At 48.6% G+C, this 16,812-nt stretch overlaps 1 protein-coding gene across 5 annotated transcripts in view; it reads left to right on the top strand.

Annotated features, from left to right (window-relative positions):
* The window catches only part of LOC147106573 (tumor protein p53-inducible protein 11-like), a 335,413-nt gene that overhangs the window by 293,460 nt on the left and 25,141 nt on the right, over nucleotides 1–16,812 (top strand). For all 5 annotated transcript variants that reach the window (XM_086007523.1, XM_086007525.1, XM_086007526.1 and 2 more), the window contains exons 3-4: nucleotides 4,715–4,773; nucleotides 6,151–6,199. In XM_086007523.1, coding sequence (XP_085863649.1) covers nucleotides 4,715–4,773; nucleotides 6,151–6,199 — 108 coding nt within the window. The remainder of the gene's footprint in view (nucleotides 1–4,714; nucleotides 4,774–6,150; nucleotides 6,200–16,812) is intronic.

The raw sequence follows: 16,812 nt of genomic DNA, 5'->3' as shown, positions 1-16,812 counted from the left end.
AGTCTGGGGTCTGGGAGCCGATCAGGGCCAACCACAGACAGTGTCAGCGGTCTGGGAGCTGGTCAGGGCCAACCTCAGACAGTGCCAGGGGTCTGGGAGCCGGTCAGGGCCAACCTCAGACAGTGTCAGGGGTCTGGGAGCCGGTCAGGCCCAACCTCAGACCGTGTCAGGGGTCTGGGAGCAGGTCAGGCCCAACCTCAGACAGTGCCAGGGGTCTGGGAGCCGGTCAGGGCCAACCTCAGACAGTGTCAGGGGTCTGGGAGCTGGTCAGGGCCAACCTCAGACCGTGTCAGGGGTCTGGGAGCAGGTCAGGGCCAACCTCAGACAGTCTGGGGTCTTTTAGCCAGTCAGGGCCAACCTCAGACAGTCTGGGGTCTGGGAGCCGATCAGGGACAACCTCAGACAGCCTGGGGTCTGGGAGCCGGTCAGGGCCAACCTCAGACAGTATCAGGTGTCTGGGAGCCGGTCAGGGCCAACCTCAGACAGTCTGGGGTCTGGGAGCCGGTCACGGCCAACCTCAGACAGTCTGGGGTCTGGGAGCCAGTCAGGGCCAACCTCAGACAGTCTGGGGTCTGGGAGCAGGTCAGGGCCAGCCTCAGACAGTCTGGTGTCTGGATGCAGGTCACGGCCAACCTCAAACAGTGACAGCAGAGGTCTGGGAGCCCGTCAGGGCCAACCTCAGACTGTCTGGGGTCTGGGAGCCGGTCAGGGCCAACCTCAGACAGTCTGGGGTCTGGGAGCCGGTCAGGGCCAACCCCAGACAGTGTCAGCAGGGGTCTGGGAGCCGGTCAAGGCCAACCTCAGAGAGTGTCAGGTGTCTGGGAGCCGGTCAGGACCAACCTCAGACAGTCTGCGGTCTGGGAGCCGGTCAGGGCCAACCTCAGACAGTCTGGGGTCTGGGAGCCGGTGAGGGCCAACCTCAGACAGTCAGGGGTCTGGGAGCCGGTCAGGGCCAACCTCAGACAGTCTGGGGTCTGGGAGCCGGTCAGGGCCAACCTCAGACAGTCTGGGGTCTGGGAGCCGGTGAGGGCCAACCTCAGACAGTGTGGGGTCTGGGAGCAGGTCGGGGCCAACCTCAGACAGTCTGGGGTCTGGGAGTCAGTCAGGGCCAACCTCAGACAGTGTCAGGGGTTTGGGTACAGGTTAGGGCCAACCTCAGACAGTCAGGGGTCTGGGAGCCGGTCAGGGCCAACCTCAGACAGTCTGGGGTCTGGGAGCAGGTCAGGGCCAACCTCAGACAGTCTGGGGTCTGGGAGCCGGTCAGGACTGTCGTGTATTGATTGCGAGTTTGACAGCAATCAATACGGTAATGTAATGTGCGAGTTTAACACCAGTCAATACGGTAATGTAATGTGCGAGTTTAACACCAGTCAATACGGTAATGTAATGTGCGAGTTTAACACCAGTCAATACGGTAATGTAATGTGCGAGTTTAACACCAGTTAATACGGTAATGTAATGTGCATTGCATTATGGGAATTACCCGGGAAAGCTGCAGTCGGCCATTTTACCAATAAAGAGAACATCGCAGTTAGAAGCCTGTCTGCCTGATTCTATGCTTGAATGCGTTCATACAACAAGGACCAACCTCAGACTGTGTCTGGGGTCTGGGAGCCAGTCAGGACCAACATCAGACAGTGTCAGCAGGGGTTTGGGAGCCGGTCAGGGCCAACCTCAGACAGTGTCAGGGGTCTGGGAGCAGGTCACGGCCAACCTCAGACAGTCTGGGGTCTGGGTGCAGGTCACGGCCAACCTCAGACAGTCTGGGGTCTGGGTGCAGGTCACGACCAACCTCAGACAGTCTGGGGTCTGGGTGCAGGTCACGGCTAACCTCAGACAGTCTGGGGTCTGGGTGCAGGTCACGGCCAACCTCAGAGTGTGTCAGCAGGGGTGCAGGGTGCAGCGTGCTGGCCATCCTTTTGGGTGGAGAAATCCCTAGAAAGTGTTATGTTCATTAATAAATAGACATTCTTATTATGAACACAGCTAGCTTCTAGCTAGTCATTTATTCAGTACACGTTCTCTAGGTACAGTATCTGTAGAGATGCAGCATGTGTGCTCCTGTGTGTAGGCTGCCATCTTGACTGTTGCCTTGTGGGTAGCCTAGTGCCTCATGGGTAATGTAGTCTTAATATCTATACAGCTGGGTAGTGTAGTCTTATATACATACAGCTATATACAGCTCTACACAGCTCTACGGCTCCACCTAGTGTCCACTATAGAATGACATGTTATTGATCATTACATCCCCCTTTCTTTGAGGTTTAACAAAATCAATATCAATCAACTTTCAAGAAAACAATAAAGATAATATCAGTAACACTTTTGTTAGTGCTCTATAAACATAAACATTTTCAAAACAGTCAACACATTTTCAAAGCTTTACATTGTACTGAAAGATTAAGTCTACCAGGCTTTTTTACTTCACGTGTGGATCTTCTTAACACGGGTAAGTCTGATGTGTCTTCATGAGATTGTTCTGGCGGTGATTGACAAGATGCAGTTGCGGCATTGTCATCAATCTGCTCTTGTATAGATCGAGGTCTCCTTGCGATCTTTGCTTGGAGAGGGTTTCAGTGTTTCGTTCACTCTTCATGCCATAACTCTCAATGTATTCAATGCACTCTCGAAAAACTGCTGGCAGCTGGATCCCATCATACAGCATAGTCCTCTCAGCAGCCTCGGCTAATGGAACACCAATGATTGGTCTGAGGGAAGAAGGAGTAACCACCGGAACTGCTTTCTGCTCTGGTGCAGGCTTCTTCTTTTTCTTTTTCTCTTTCCACTGCTTAACAACATCTGCTGCGGTTATATCTTTGGACTTTTCCTCCTTGTGTTTTTCCTCTTTGTGCTTTTCTTCCTTTGGCTTCTCTTTGACCTTAAAGTCTTTTTCTTTCTTCTTGGAGAAACTAGGCTTTTTGAAGACATGGATACCCTTTGGCCTTTTCATCCTTGATGGGCTCTCTGCTTCATCACCTGAGTCATCTGGTCTGCTTATGGCACATTTTATACGGTAGACTCTCTTGACCAGTTCTAAGTCTTCACAAGCTTTGTCACCTAGTATCGAATCAAGTCTTTCAGCCACAACAGAAAACATGAGATGATGCACTTTGTCTTTGACTGTCACTTTAAGTCTGCATACATCTAAGCTATCTATTTTCTGTCCATTATAGCTCTTCAGTAGTACTGACTTTTTCTGTATTTTGGGCTTTTCTTTCATATTTTTTATGTCACTCATACTGATTAAGTTTGCTTTTGCCCCAGTGTCCAGTTTCAATGTAACTAATGCTCCATTTACCTGCAGTGGGATCATCCATTTGTCCTCTTTTACTGCATTGACTTTATGTTCAGCATTGTCCATTTCTGAGGGCTGCACATTTTCTGTATCTTTTTTGATATCGTCACATGACACCATTCCTACAACAAATGTCTCACTTAAATCAGTGTCCTCAATCACATTAACTTGTTGCCCTTTCGTTGTTTTTACTTTTGAAAAGCATTGTTTGGCAAAGTGATTCTTTCCATTACACTTTGTGCACATTTAAAACGCTGGGCATTGTCTTAACTGGTGTTTGTAACCACAGCGTTTACAATTAAAAATGTCATCCTCCGATTGCTTTTCATTTCTGTTCTGCCCATGTTTCTTCCCCTTATACGACACAGCACCGACAGCAGCATTATCACTCATTACAATTGCATCATTATTGATTTCACTGAAAGTCTTCGCGTGCTTTCGAGCTAGCTCGCTGGCTTGGCATATTTTCACTGCATTTTCCAAATTTAGTTCGGTTTCTCTCAACAGACGTTCCCTGACTTTTTTTATCATGAATACCAAACACAATCTGGTCACGAATCATGGATGATTTCAGCTCAGAGAAATTACATGTCTGTGCTTTCAGTTTCAGATCAGTTGTAAAGCTATCAAAAGTCTCATTTTGTTGCTGTGTCCGAGAACGGAAGATGTAACTTTCATACGTCTCATTCTTTTTGGGAGAGCAATGTGCATCAAATTTTTTTAGCACATCTTCTAATTTTTCGCTGTTCTCCTCTGGATTAAATACAAATGTATTAAATACCTCTATCACCTGTGGGCCTGCAACCGTAAGCAGCAACGCTATCTTCCTTGCGTCTGGCTTCGTACCGAATCTGATGATTGCAATGTAGAGTTCGAATTGTTGTTTAAAAATCCGCCAATTGTAGTCGACATTTCCCTTGAGATTCAAACGCTCTGGTGGCTTCAAATTTTCCATGTCGCTTTTCACAATTTTCAGCAGATCGTCACCATCCTGGTACCATGTTATGTTCATTAATAAATAGACATTCTTATTATGAACACAGCTAGCTTCTAGCTAGTCATTTATTCAGCACACGTTCTCCAGGTACAGTATCTGTAGAGATGCAACATGTGTGCTCCTGTGCGCAGGCTGCCATCTTGACTGTTGCTTTGTGGGTAGCCTAGTGCCTCATGGGTAATGTAGTCTTAATATCTATACAGCTGGGTAGTGTAGTCTTATATACATACAGCTATATACAGCTCTACACAGCTCTACGGCTCCACCTAGTGTCCACTATAGAATGACATGTTATTGATCATTACAGAAAGGAGAGAAAATGTATTCGCAAACCAAACAGGATGAAGGCTGTGCTTGCAACGGTTCGATGCCAGATGTATGGAGGTCCCTGAATTGCCTAATACTCAGCTCTTCTTTTCCAGATCAGTCAAGTACTGGGAAATGAAATGAAATTCGCTATGCGAGAACCGTTGGGTCTCAGGTACAACTTTTAACATTAAATAAAATGTGATGATTTAGTAAGTGCAGGCTCAGTGAGGCTCCTGCGCTGATATGATATCGAGGGCTGTTTCCGCACCTCCTCCCTGTCCTCCCTGAGACAACGCACTGAGCTGTTGGCTGTGATTGACGAGTGTGTAGGGTCTCCCCTCTAGCCCTGACCCGCTACGTTTATTCCCATCAAGTCCGGCTGCGGGTATTTGCCATGTTCGTCACTGTCACGAGGTACACGATGGGACCGATTGTTTCAATTAGAAAGAGTGCTTACATTCCAGAGTCCAGCACAGTCCAAGACTCACCGTCTGCAAAAGGGACCTGAGGATGTACCCATGAAGTGGGGAGTGAGGAGGAGAGTCTACCACTCTGGGAGATAGGGACGCCCCATCCTTACTGCCCTTGCAGTGGGTACAGAGTGAGTCCCGCAGTCAGTTCCATCAGCTCTCTGGTATTTTGCCCATGGCTCCATTGTTTGTGTACATGTTTGGACAGTGACTGTAGGAGAGATATTCAACCATAAGAAGCATCATAGCTAAGCCTGGCCCTGCATTTGGGAGTCAAAACACCTAAAAAAAACATAATTTAAAAATAAAATCCAATTCTTAACACAAAGTATTAAAGTGAGGATGAGTGGGGTGTGGAGGCTGAGTGTTCATGGGGAACATGCTGCCCTCTGCTGGTACAGGGTCCTGACTGCTGCTCCTGGTGCCGCACTACACAGGGTCCCTGATGGCCACAGGGCTCCCCCATAACACGCCCAGTTACAGGATGGAGCAGAGTCACTTGGTGTCGTTCCTTATTTCTGTCTGTCCATCGATCAGCCCTAATTGTCAAAAGGGGCAGAATAACCAAAAAAAATCCACAAAATAACAACGTGGTAACAATAAGAATCTTAATCTCTGTTCTGTTGTAATGAAGATTATGTGACTTGTGCCTGGTTGTGAGCCCTCCCCGTGTGTGTGTGTGTCAGAATGTGTGTGTGTGTGTCACTGTGTGTGTGTGTGTCACAGTGTGTGTGCGTGTCTGTGTGTCTGTGTCACTGTGTCTGTGTCACTGTGTCTGTGTGTGTGTGTCACTGTGTGTGTGTGTGTCACTGTGTGTGTGTGTGTGTGTCACAGTGTGTGTGCGTGTCTGTGTGTCTGTGTCACTGTGTCTGTGTCACTGTGTCTGTGTGTGTGTGTCACTGTGTGTGTGTGTCACTGTGTCTGTGTGTGTCATTGTGTGTGTCACTGTGTGTGTCACTGTGTCTGTGTGCGTGTGTGTGTCACCTTGTGTGTGTGTGTGTGTGTGTGTGTCACTGTGTGTGTCAGTGTGTGTGTGTCTCTCTCTGAGTGCACTAATTGCTTTGTTTAACTCTCTTTAGGTTGTGGCAGCTGGTGTCAGCTGTCATGTTCAGCGTTGTTGCTGTAATGGTGAGTTTACACTTGTTTTAACATCAGCTGCTACATTAATTTCATAGATACATAGAAACATAGAAACATAGAAGATAGGAGCAGGAGTAGGCCATTCGGCCCTTCGAGCCTGCTCCGCCATTCAATGAGATCATGGCTGATCATCCAAATTCAGTACCCTGTTCCTGCCTTCTCCCCATATCCCTTGATCCCTTTAGCCTTAAGAAATATATCCAACTCTTTTTTGAATATATTTAATGAACTAGCCTCCACCGCCCTCTGTGGCAGAGAATTCCACAGGTTCACCACTCTCTGGGTGAAGAAATTCCTCCTCATTTCAGTCCTAAATGGCTTACCCCTTATCCTTAGGCTATGACCCCTGGTTCTGGACACCCCGGCCATCATAAACATCCTTCCTGCATCTAGTCTGTCCAGGCCTGACAGAATTTTATAGGTTTCGATGAGATCCCCTCTCAATCTTCTAAACTCCAGTGAGTATAATCCCAATCGACACAATCTCTCCTCATACGTCATTCCTGCCATCCCAGGTATCAGCCTGGTGAATCTTCACTGCACTCCTTCCGTGGCAAGAACGTCCTTCCTCAGGTAAGGCAACCAAAACTGAACACAATACTCAAGGTGCGGTCTCACCAAGGCCCTGTACAACTGTAGCAAGACATCCTTGTTCCTGTACTCGAACCCTCTTGCTACAAAGGCCAACATACCATTTGCCTTCTTAACCACCTGCTGCACCTGAATGCTTACCTTCAGCGACTGGTGCACAAGAACACCCAGGTCTCTTTGCACTTCCCCTTCTCCCAATCTATTGCCATTCAAATAATAATCTGCCTTCCTGTTTTTGCCACCAAAGTGGATAACCTCACATTTATCCACATTATAGTGCATTTGCTATGTTTCTGCCCAATCACCCAATCTGTCCAAATCGTACTGGAGTTTCACGACATCCTCCTCACAGCTTACCCTCCCACCCAGCTTTGTGTCGTCTGCAAATTTGGAGATATTACATCCAATTCCCTCGTCCAGATCATTAATATATATTGTGAACAGCTCAGGTCCTAGGACTGATTCTTGCGGTACCCCACTAGTCACTGCCTGCCACTCGGAAAACGACCTGTTTATTCCAACTCTTTGCTTTCTGTCCACCAACCAGTTCTCTATCCAAGTCAATACCTGGCCCCCAATCCCATGTGGCTTAATTTTGCACGCTAATCTCTTATGTGGGACCTTATCGAAAGCCTTCTGAAAGTCCAAATACACCACATCCACTGGTTCTCCCTTATCTATTTTACCAGTTACATCCTCAAAAAATTCCAGTAGATTAGGAGTGGCTGCATGAAGGGGCTATAACAGTTAACCGAGCTGTTTATCAGCGCCGTCTCCCTGATGGTCACTCATTGCCAGTCTCACCGCTCATTGCCGTGGTGCTGATGGGGAAAGATGGGAGTGAGGCAGCATAATTTCTGTTGAGATTACTGTGATTTTTATAGTGTGGGATGGGAGGAGAGAGAAGCTCTTGTTTGATATCGCTCAGTGAGTTCCTCGCTAAATAAATAACAAGTTAATAATTTGCAATATGGGTGCTTCCAGTACAGAGTGGGAAATGTTAGTGAGAAACACGAGTCTCTGCTTGAAACATTTGGATCACACTTGGGAAAGCAGAGGATTGTGGCTGATCTTTACTGCCACCATACGGGTCCTTTTTTGGATTGTCCCTTTAAACAATTACTGGCAATACAACTGGCACAAAGCACTGGGGGTGGACCTTCTCACTTAGAGACAATGCAACCTCAGAGAAACAGGACGCTAATGCAGTAGGACTACCGAAGACAAAGGAGACCATGTCAGCCTTCTGTCCACTTGTATATAGAGCCACTGGTATCGACTGAAGTTAGGGAATAAATGTACTGCAGGATTCCCCACTCGGGGAATAAATGTACTGCAGGATTCCCCACTCTGGGAATAAATGTACTGCAGGATTCCCCACTCTGTCACTGTCTCTCTCCCTCTCACTGTCTCCTTCCCTCTCTCACTGTCTCCCTCCCTCTCTCACTGTCTCTCTCACCCTCCCTCAGTGTCTCCCTCTCTCTCTCTCGCTGTCTCCCTCCCTCTCTCGCTGTCTCCCTCCCTCTCTCACTGTCTCCCTCCCTCTCTCACTGTCTCCCCCCCTCTCTCACTGTCTCTCTCCCTCTCTCGCTGTCTCCCTCCCTCTCTCGCTGTCTCTTTCCCTCTCTCACTGTCTCCCTCCCTCTCTCACTGTCTCCCTCCCTCTCTCGCTGTCTCCCTCCCTCTCTCACTGTCTCCCTCCCTCTCTCGCTGTCTCCCTCCCTCTCTCGCTGTCTCCCTCCCTCTCTCCCTGTCTCCCTCCCTCTCTCGCTGTCTCCCTCCCTCTCTCACTGTCTCCCTCCCTCTCTCACTGTCTCCCTCCCTCTCTCGCTGTCTCTCTCCCACTCTCGCTGTCTCTCTCCCACTCTCGCTGTCTCTCTCCCACTCTCCCTGGCTCTCTCCCTCTTTCACTGTCTCTCTCCCTCTCTCGGTCTCTCCCTCCGACTTTCGTTGTTTCTCTCCCTCTCTCACTGTCACCCTCTCTCACTTTTTCCCACCCTCTCTCGCAGTCACCTTCCTTCTCTCGCTGTCTCCCTCCCTCTCTCACTGTCTCCCTCCCTCTCTCACTGTCTCCCTCCCTCCCCCACTGTCTCCCTCCCTCTCTCACTGTCTCCCTCCCTCTCTCAATTTAATTCAATTCAAATCGCTTTATTGGCATGACAAGTTACATCTTATGTTGCCAAAGCATCGGAAAACATTCATGTTTGTTCACAAAAATACAGATCTATCCATACAGTGTATAAACAGATATATCCCTGAGTGTATAAATATACTTTCATATAATTTATATATACTCTTATCTTATCTTTAGTGGTTGTCCCTCTGTTTATGGCAAGCTGTAACATAGTGTGCCGCTAGTAGGTATGGGAGTTTTTGGTCGTCATTCAATTTTCTGAATTCCGGGCATATTTTTGTAAATTTTGGGTAGAAATTCTCCCTTATGCCCTGATATTTTCTACAAGCTGTGAGGAAGTGCATCTCTGCCTCCACCATTCCCTGACTGCAGTGAGAGCATATCCTGTCCTCTCTTGGTAGCCGGGTCTGCCTGTGTCTACCTTTTTCGATCGCCAGGCTATGTTCACTAAGTCTGTACATTGTCAGGATTTTTCTCAGTTTGCTGTCCTTTACCATGGTCAGGTAATCAGCTATGTTGTATTGTCTGTTTAGGGCCAAGTAGCAATTGAGTTTGCTTTGGGTTTTTGTTGTTTCTGCCCAATATGTCAGATATTTTTCCTTTTGCTTAGCGACGATTGTGTTGGGTCGAATTCTTTGTGTTATGCTGTCACTGTCCTGGGGCTGGTTATTGTTAGTAGTGTTAGTAGTTACTTCACTGTGTCCCAGGACTAGTTGACTGAGGGTATTCTTCTTTATGGTCAGCTCTTGGCATTTCAGGGCGTCGTAGTGATAGCATTGGGGGTTGCTCATTTGTAGGTGATTCCAAAATTTGGTGGCTCTTTTTTGGATAGTGTTTATTAATGGATATTGGCCTAGTTCCGCCCTGCATGCATTGTTTACTGTTTTCCTTTGAGTCCGGAGGATACTTTTACAGAATTCTGCATGTAGAATCTCAATTGGGTGTTTGTCCCATTTTGCAAATTCTTGTTGTGTTAGCGGTCCCCATACCTCACTGCCATAGAGTGCAATTGGTTCAATTACTGATTTGAAAATTTTTAGCCTAATGCTAATTGGGATTTCTATTTGGATTGATTTTTTAATGGCATAGAAAGCCCTTCTTGCTTTCTCTTTCAGTTCATTCACAGCCAGTTTGAAGTTTCCCGTAGAACTGATTTTTAAGCCCAGGTATGTGTAGTTAGTGGTTTGTTCAATTTTGGTTGTTCCGAGTGTGAAATTTATTTTGGGTCCCTGATGTCTGGATCTTTGCTGGAACACAAGGACTTTGGTTTTTTGGGGATTTATTGTCAGGGCCCAAGTCTGGCAGTACGACTCCAGCAGATCCAGGTTCTGCTGTAGACCCTCCTTAGTTGGTGACAGCAGAACCAGGTCGTCTGCATAGAGGAGGAATTTAACCTTGGATTCATATAGGGTGAGGCCGGGTGCTGTAGATTGTTCAAGTAGTTTTGCCAATTCATTTATGTAAATATTAAAGAGTGTCGGTGAGATTGACGAGCCCTGCGTCACCCCCCGCCCCTGTGGGAAGTATTTTGTTTGTTTGTCTCCAATTTTAACTGCACATTTGTTGTTTGTATACATTGATTTAATTACATCATATGTTTTTCCCCCTACCCCGCTTTTGATAAGTTTCAGGAATAAACCGTCATGCCAGATGAAGTCGAAAGCCTTCTGGAAATCTGTAAAGCATGCGTATATTGTGCTTTTGTTATGGTGAACGTGTTTGTCAGTTAGGGTCTGTAGGGTGAAGATATGATCTGATGTTCTATAGTTTGGCAGGAATCCAATTTGGCTTTTACTCAAGACATTGTGCTCCTCAAGGAAGTTTATAAGTCTTTTGTTTATGATGCTACAGAATACCTTCCCCAGGTTACTGTTTACACAGATGCCTCGATAGTTATTTGGGTCGACTTTGTCCCCACTTTTGTATATGGGCATTATGAGTCCTTTGTTCCAGATATCAGGGAAGTAACCGACACTCAGAACCAAGTTGAAGAGTTTTAGGATAGCCAGTTTCATTTTGTCGTCTGTGTGTTTAATCATCTCGTTTAGTATGCCGTCTGTCCCGCAAGCTTTTCCTGGTCGCAGGTCCTTGAGTTTTTCAAAAAGTTCTTTTTCTGTTATTATGGAGTCTAGCGGGTTTTGGTTATCTTTTATGGCCATTTCTAGCTTTTCCAGTTTTTTGCATATTTGGTGTTGCTCTGGCCTTAGTGTGTTTTTCTGGTATAATTTTTCAAAGTGGTTTTCCCATGTGTCCCCATTTTGAATGGCCAATTCGTCGTGTTGTTTTTTGTGTAGTGTATTCAAGTTGTCCCAGAAACAATTGGAATCAATGGATTCCTCAATGGAGCTGAGTGTATTCTTAATATATTGCTCTTTTTTGGTTCTGAGTGTGTTTCTGTATTGTGTTAGTGTCTGACAATAAGTAAGGCGTAATTCCTCGTTTTCTGGATGTCTGTGTTTTTGGTTTGATATTTTTCTAAGTTTTTTCCTCATGTTATGGCAATCTGGGTCAAACCATTTTTCATAGTTTTTTGTTTTGGGTTTGTTCTTGCTAGCTTTCAAGTTTGCACTTGTTGCCAAATTATCAAAAATATTGTTTAGGTTATTTACTGCCCGGTTTACGCCTTCTTTATTGTGAGTGTATATGTTATCCAGAAAGGTGTTCAAGAGAGCTTGAGTTGATGCATTGCTAATTGTTTTCTGGTATTTTTCCGTGTCGTTTTTGGCCCATCTGTACGATTTTTTGGTGTTGTACAGTTTACTGGGTTGTGTTTCTATGTTGTTTGTTTCTGTCTTTTTGAGATACATAGTAATTTGACTGTGATCTGACAGTGTTATTTGTGGTTTGCCTGTGAATGCTCTGAAAGAGGATGGGTCCAAATCTGTAATCATATAGTCTACTGTGCTGCAGCCAAGAGGTGAGCAATAGGTCGACCTTCCTAGGAGGTCTCCTGTGAACCTACCATTGACAATGTACAGACCCAGGCTTCGACAGAGCTGTAGGAGCTGTTTTCCGTTGGTATTTGTCTGCTTGTCGCAGTTATGCCTGTATGGAAGGGAAGGGATATCAAAGTGGTTATTCCCGAATACGTAATTGTTTCCCTGATTATTGGTGAAGTCTGGTTCTTCGCCCGTTCTTGAATTGAGGTCCCCACAGATCAACACTTTCCCCTGGGCCTGGTATTGGATAATTTCCCCCTCTATGTTGGAGAAGGTGTCCTCTTTAAAGTACGGGGAATCCATTGGGGGGATGTAAAGTGCACAAATGTAAACATCTTGGCCTAGAAATTCAGTGCCCTTAGCGCCGATTTTGCGGTGCTAGAGGGCCTAGCGCTGCAATTGGCGCCGGTTCCGAAATTGCCTGGGGCCCTTCCGCGGCGGTAGACCGGTAGCGCTGCGCCGGCACCGATGACGTCATCGGTGTGCGCAGCGTCCCGGTTGCCGTGGTAACCCGGCCCCAAGCTGAAATTCAGTTGCGCCCGCCTCGCCCGTGGCAGGCGCAACTAAGACTCTGGCAACAGAGTCTTCCCCCAGTGTGCGCCGGCGCATAAAGGTGGAGCGGCGGCCGGCCGCGTTCCCGGCGGCCGCCTGCCCGCACCTCCCTTCCCGGACTCCTGCATTCCCCCCCCGCGGCCCTGATCAGTGTCTCATGCGAGCCCGGCACTTCCCCGAGGTGCCGGGCTCAGATGTCGGGTCAATCCGCCGGACAGTTGTCGGCTGCAGGCAGCTCCTCCTTAACAGGAGGAGGAGGCCTGCAGTTCCCCCGCCTGCCGCACCGCATCGGGTGCCGCAGCGGGGGATTAGCGCCGGGAAACCCAAGTTCACGCCCGTTTTGAGGCGCTAAAGGAGGGTTTTAGCGCCCGCCGCCGTCTGGGCCCGGCGCACCCGAATTTTCGTCGGGCGCTGCCGCATTACCGCTGGCGCAAACTTTCTGGCGCTACAGCCCTGGCAAGACCAGAACCCAATTTCTAGGCCCTTGGGTGTTAGAGATAATCTCCCTCTCAATTTTGAGCCACATGTGGTTTTCGCCCTTTTTTATAAATTTGATGTAATTCTTAAGTTCTGTTTTAAACCAGATCAGTATGCCTCCGGAGTCTCTGCCTTGGGTTACTCTTGGTAACTTATTGGAGGGGACCACCAGCTCAGTGTACCCTTGGGGACAGCCAGTGTGTCCTTTTCCTTTATACCAAGTTTCCTATAAAATGATAATATCTAGATCTTTAGTTTCATCTATGAACTCTGGGGTCCTACTCTTCACGTCGAGCACTGAAGAGCGTAGACCTTGGATATTCCAGGTCGAAATATATAAGGATTTCATGTTAAGTTTGATCTTTTACTATGATAGGTTAAAGAGTGGTACGTGTTTGTCGTGTCTAAGTGTGGGAAAAAAAGATCATCTCAGTTGTCTATAAAAGTTAATACTATTTGGTTACAGTTCTTTCTATTAATTAGTCCTTGATCCATAAGGCGGAAGTAGATGCTGCTGCACATCTGCTTATTGTCTCTTAATGGATTGTCTCTGTCTGAGGTATTGCGTACGTCCTGTGCATCTCTCCCGCGGTCCTGTTCCCCTGTGGGACAGGAGTGGTGCAGGTCTGATATTGTTGTTGTGCATGGGGATCCTCTCTGGTCTCGGTTGGTGTGGTGGTGGTCTTTGTAGTGATCCTGATATGTACCCCGCTGATCTCTGGTGGTCGGGGGGGGGGGTCCTCTTGGAGTCTGGGTATGGACCCGGTTAAAAGCGACGTCCTTCAGGGCTTTAGCAAAGATCGATATTCTTTTCCTTTGGGTGTGGACGTGGTCGTAAAGACATTCCTCATCGAGGGTGGGGTGTTGGGCCAGGTGCACGTTGTGTTTTGATTCGCAGTCTCTTGCTATGCTGGCATTTATCTCATGAATTGTGTTGTTGTTGAAGTCTGTTCTCGGCAATATTGTGGAAACAGTGATTCTAGTGTTTGGAAATGTGCTGCTTGCCTTCCTAATCACTGCTCTGAGCGATGTTGCTACCTCTTTCTGTTGGGCCTTTAGGTCATTTGTGCCCGTGTGCATTATTATGTGTTGTGGGGAGCCTAATCGGGTTTTGGTCAGCCATCCCATGGCTCTGTCTGTTGTTGGGCACCAGATCTTTTCTACTTTACTTCTAGGGAAGAGCTTTTTCTCCCATAGAAATTTCCCATTTGAGTCTATGAGTATTACGATGTCAGCCTTGTTTGTGTTTACTGTCTGGTGGCTTTCGCCTGGACTCATAGTATGTGTGTTGGGCTGGGGTGTCTGGTGTGTGCGTTCTTCTTGTGATCGGCTCGCTTGTGGTTCCACGGTGGTGGGGGAAGATTGAGATTCAGTATGCTGGTCGGCCTGTGTGGCACCCCTTGTATTGTGTGTCTGCTGCTGTTGTTCCGTGTGGGAGTGCAGCCGTTCCGTCTGTCTCTGCCTTGTCTTATCTCTAGCCTCTGGTTGCTGGTCTAATGGTGTTATCTCTCCTCTATGGCTCTCTTCGTTTTCCTGCAGCTCTTTCACCCGATTCCCAGGTAGATTCACCTGGTTCTCAAGTAGATTCAGCTCTCTCTTGTGTCTCTCCCTCTCTTGCTTTTGTTCATGATTCATTTTAAGGAACTCCTCTCTAAGTTTAACCATCTCTATCTCTAATTGATTAAATTTATCTTTTAGTTGTATCTGGCTGTGTGATCCCGGGGTATGTGTCTGGTCGACCCTGGAAGGCTCACTCATTTCCTGGCTATGCTGCTCTTCTCTTGGTGAGCTGGAATTGGTAGGGGGACTATGTGTGGCTTCCTCCCTGGTAGTTATGCTGGGGTTTGTCAGTTGTATCATGTGGCTGTGGGTCCCCGGGGTTAGTGTCTGGTTTGAACTGTGTGGCTCGTTCACCTCCTGACCAGGCTGATTTCCTCCTGGTAAGTTGTCAATGTTGGGGGGAGTGTGGGTCGCTTTTCCCCTGTTAGCCACTCTGGGGCTGTTCCTTCCCCTCTCAGTTATTCCTTTCAGTGTCTTGAAGGCCGTTGCAAAGTTGTCGCGGTTGCCTTGCACTAATATTGTTCCGGTATTGTACATGTTGACAGTCGTGGTTGCCCTGTCTCCTGGTGTGTTAATTTTCATTTTGGACCCATTAGCGGTTTTTTCTAGCTTAACACTGGTATAGTGTGATTTTATTGCTGTGATCCAAGCCGCTGGCTGATCTGAGTAGAAAATGAGGTTACATTTTGTCCCAGTGTTGTACCAGTCAGCAAAAAGAGTTTCTGGTTTTTCTCTCATCTGCTCATGCTTGATCGATTTTATAGCATTTTTTGTGGTGTTGGGGGGAATCTGGAAGCGGTTGCTCTCAGTGTCCCTCGGGGGCTGTTGTGGCTCTTCTGATTCGCTCATTATTGGCAGTGTAGAGAAAGTATTGTTGATCTTAGAATAAGCTTTTCTGGGGCCCCGGGTTTGGTGTTTCCCTCTCCCTGTTCGCGACCTTTCCCGGTCCCCCTCTCCGACCCCGTGGTCCCTGGGCCTCGGCTCCTGGGTTCACCCTTCCCAGGTCTGAGTCTGTGAGCCGCTGTTTCCCGGTGCCTCCGAGGTCTCTTGGCCTCTGTCTCGGCCTGGCTCCTCGGACCTTTCCCTGGCTTCAGTCTCCCTCCCTGGGCCCTGTACTCACAGTCTTGGTTGGGAGCCTTCTGGTTGCTCCCGTTCTCCTCAGAGGTCTCTGTGCCTGATGGCCTGGCTACTCGGGCCTTTCCCGTGCTTTCTTTCTCACCTCGGCTGTGCCTCGTTCCCGTTTGGGTGCTGGATTGCTGGGCTGCGGCCCGAGTCCCCTCGGCTGTGCCGGGTGCTGGATTGCTGGGCTGCGGCCCGAGTCCCCTCGGCTGTGCCGGGTGATGGAATGCTGGGCTGCGGCCCGAGTCCCCTCGGGTCTCCCTCCCTCTCTCACTGTCTCCCTCCCTCTCTCGCTGTCTCTCTCCCTCTCTCGCTGTCTCCCTCCCTCTCTCACTGTCTCCCTCCCTCTGTCGCTGTCCCCCTCCCTCTCTCACTGTCTCCCTCCCTCTCTCGCTGTCTCCCTCCCTCTCTCGCTGTCTCCCTCCCTCTCTCGCTGTCTCCCTCCCTCTCTCGCTGTCTCCCTCCCTCTCTCGCTGTCTCCCTCCCTCTCTCGCTGTCTCCCTCCCTCTCTCGCTGTCTCCCTCCCTCTCTCGTTGTCTCCCTCCCTCTCTCGTTGTCTCCCTCCCTCTCTCGCTGTCTCCCTCCCTCTCCCACTGTCTCCCTCCCTCTCTCCCTGTCTCTCTCCCTCTCTCGCTGTCTTCCTCCCTCTCTCGCTGTCTCCCTCCCTCTCTCACTGTCTCCCTCCCTCTCTCGCTGTCTCCCTCCCTCTCTCACTGTCTCCCTCCCTCTCTCACTGTCTCCCTCCCTCTCTCGCTGTCTCTCTCCCTCTCTCGCTGTCTTCCTCCCTCTCTCGCTGTCTTCCTCCCTCTCCCGCTGTCTCCCTCCCTCTCTCACTGTCTCCCTCCCTCTCTCACTGTCTCCCTCCCTCTCTCGCTGTCTCCCTCCCTCTCTCACTGTCTCCCTCCCTCTCTCGCTGTCTCCCTCCCTCTCCCACTGTCTCCCTCCCTCTCTCGCTGTCTCCCTCCCTCTCTCACTGTCTCCCTCCCTCTCTCACTGTCTCTCTCCCTCTCTCGCTGTCTCTCTCCCTCTCTCACTGTCTGCCTCCCTCTATCGCTGTCTCCCTCCCTCTCCCACTGTCTCCCTCCCTCTCTCCCTGTCTCTCTTCCTCTCTCGCTGTCTTCCTCCCTCTCTCGCTGGCTCCCTCCCTCTCTCACTGTCAATTCAATTCAATTCAATTCAAACCGCTTTATTGGCATGACAAGTTACATGTTATGTTGCTAAAGCATCCG

This window comes from Somniosus microcephalus, chromosome 15, assembly GCF_052327205.1.
Source record: "Somniosus microcephalus isolate GS21.2 chromosome 15, FLI_Smic_1.0, whole genome shotgun sequence".
NCBI classification, from domain to species: Eukaryota; Metazoa; Chordata; class Chondrichthyes; order Squaliformes; family Somniosidae; genus Somniosus; species Somniosus microcephalus.
The sequence above is the reverse complement of the archived record's forward strand: the minus strand, read 5'-3'. Positions and strand labels throughout refer to the sequence as shown.